Here is a 1,248-nt window from a genome sequence, read left to right on the forward strand (position 1 = left end):
TCCGCAGTAACTGGTGTAATGATGCGGTATTGGCGGACAGGAAGAGGAGGCTTAACTAAGGAGTATGGGACAGAAATTTTGAATAAGACAGGCATATGATCCAAAAGGTTAAGGTTACAAATTTGAACATCCTATAGCTGCAGACCGCAGGATAAAACTAGGTCCAAGGTTTGTCTGCGCTCATGGGTGGGAGTCTTTACTGATCGGAATGAGATTAAAGGAATTAATAAGATCCAAAAGTTGTTTTTGGTGACAAAAAAACATGAATATTAAAATCACCAAGGATTAAAATGCTGTCAATGTCCAGAATGCAAAGAATAAGTAGTTACAGGAAGGTGTTTAGCTCAAACTTGGAAAATACACCTGGTAGTTAGGTTGAATCGAAGCTGGATCACTTTTCACACTTTAAACAAACTGCACCAATCTGGACTTTGGAACCGAACCAAGACCTTCTCCTCAAGTATGATTATCATACTTGTTGTTCACACCCGCACAAACAAACTTTACCAAAGGGGAAAATGAGCAGAGTTGTACTTATATGAACTAAACAACATAGGTGTGAAAACACCTTAAGACTCCAGTTTTCATCTAAATTTAGGATGCCAAAGGTAGATGCCAAATTTTAACAATTTTGCCAAACGCAGCTTTTATTTATTAAACAAAATGTAATAAATTCCTGTTTACAAATCTGAAAACATTGCTCTGTTTGATTCCAGGGAACATCCTCCTTGTCAAAGTAAAGGAAAATTTGAAAAAGGCAGTGAAAAAGAAATTTGCTCTGACATTTGAAGGTAATGGTGACCAAGAAAATCTACTCCAGAACATCTACACAATGTTGTTCATCACCACCGGAGAGAGTGGAAGACTAAATGAAGAGCATCAATTCAAAAGTAAATGGAAAACGCAATCATCCAATGACTGTTCAGTCAACCTCAGTCACATATTCAAATCGTTTTCTGCCCAAACCAAACCCCACAGAACAGTTGTGACGAAGGGCGTTGCAGGCATTGGGAAGTCTCTGGCTGTACAGAAATTCATTCTTGACTGGGCCGAAGAGAAGCAAAACCAAGATCTTGACTTTGTTTTCAGTCTTGCTTTCAGAGAGCTGAATTTGATTTCAGGTGAAAAAAGCCTACATGAGCTCCTAACTTTATTTCACCCCACACTGTCAGAACTCAAAGATTCAGTGGATTATACCAAAACCAAGATTGTTCTGATCCTGGACGGTCTGGATGAAAGCAGGTTTCA

The 1,248-nt window shown here is 38.8% G+C and overlaps 1 protein-coding gene across 1 annotated transcript in view; it reads left to right on the forward strand.

Annotated features, from left to right (window-relative positions):
* The window catches only part of LOC102307650 (NACHT, LRR and PYD domains-containing protein 3), a gene marked incomplete at its 5' end in the record, with an annotated part of 13,170 nt that overhangs the window by 7,222 nt on the left and 4,700 nt on the right, over positions 1–1,248 (forward strand). Inside the window, 1 exon segment of the mRNA XM_042216505.1 lies at positions 717–1,242. Within this exon segment, the coding sequence (XP_042072439.1) occupies positions 717–1,242 (526 nt within the window).

Source organism: Haplochromis burtoni, unplaced genomic scaffold, assembly GCF_018398535.1.
Source record: "Haplochromis burtoni strain Fernald_Lab_line unplaced genomic scaffold, NCSU_Asbu1 Contig_1086, whole genome shotgun sequence".
NCBI lineage: Eukaryota > Metazoa > Chordata > Actinopteri > Cichliformes > Cichlidae > Haplochromis > Haplochromis burtoni.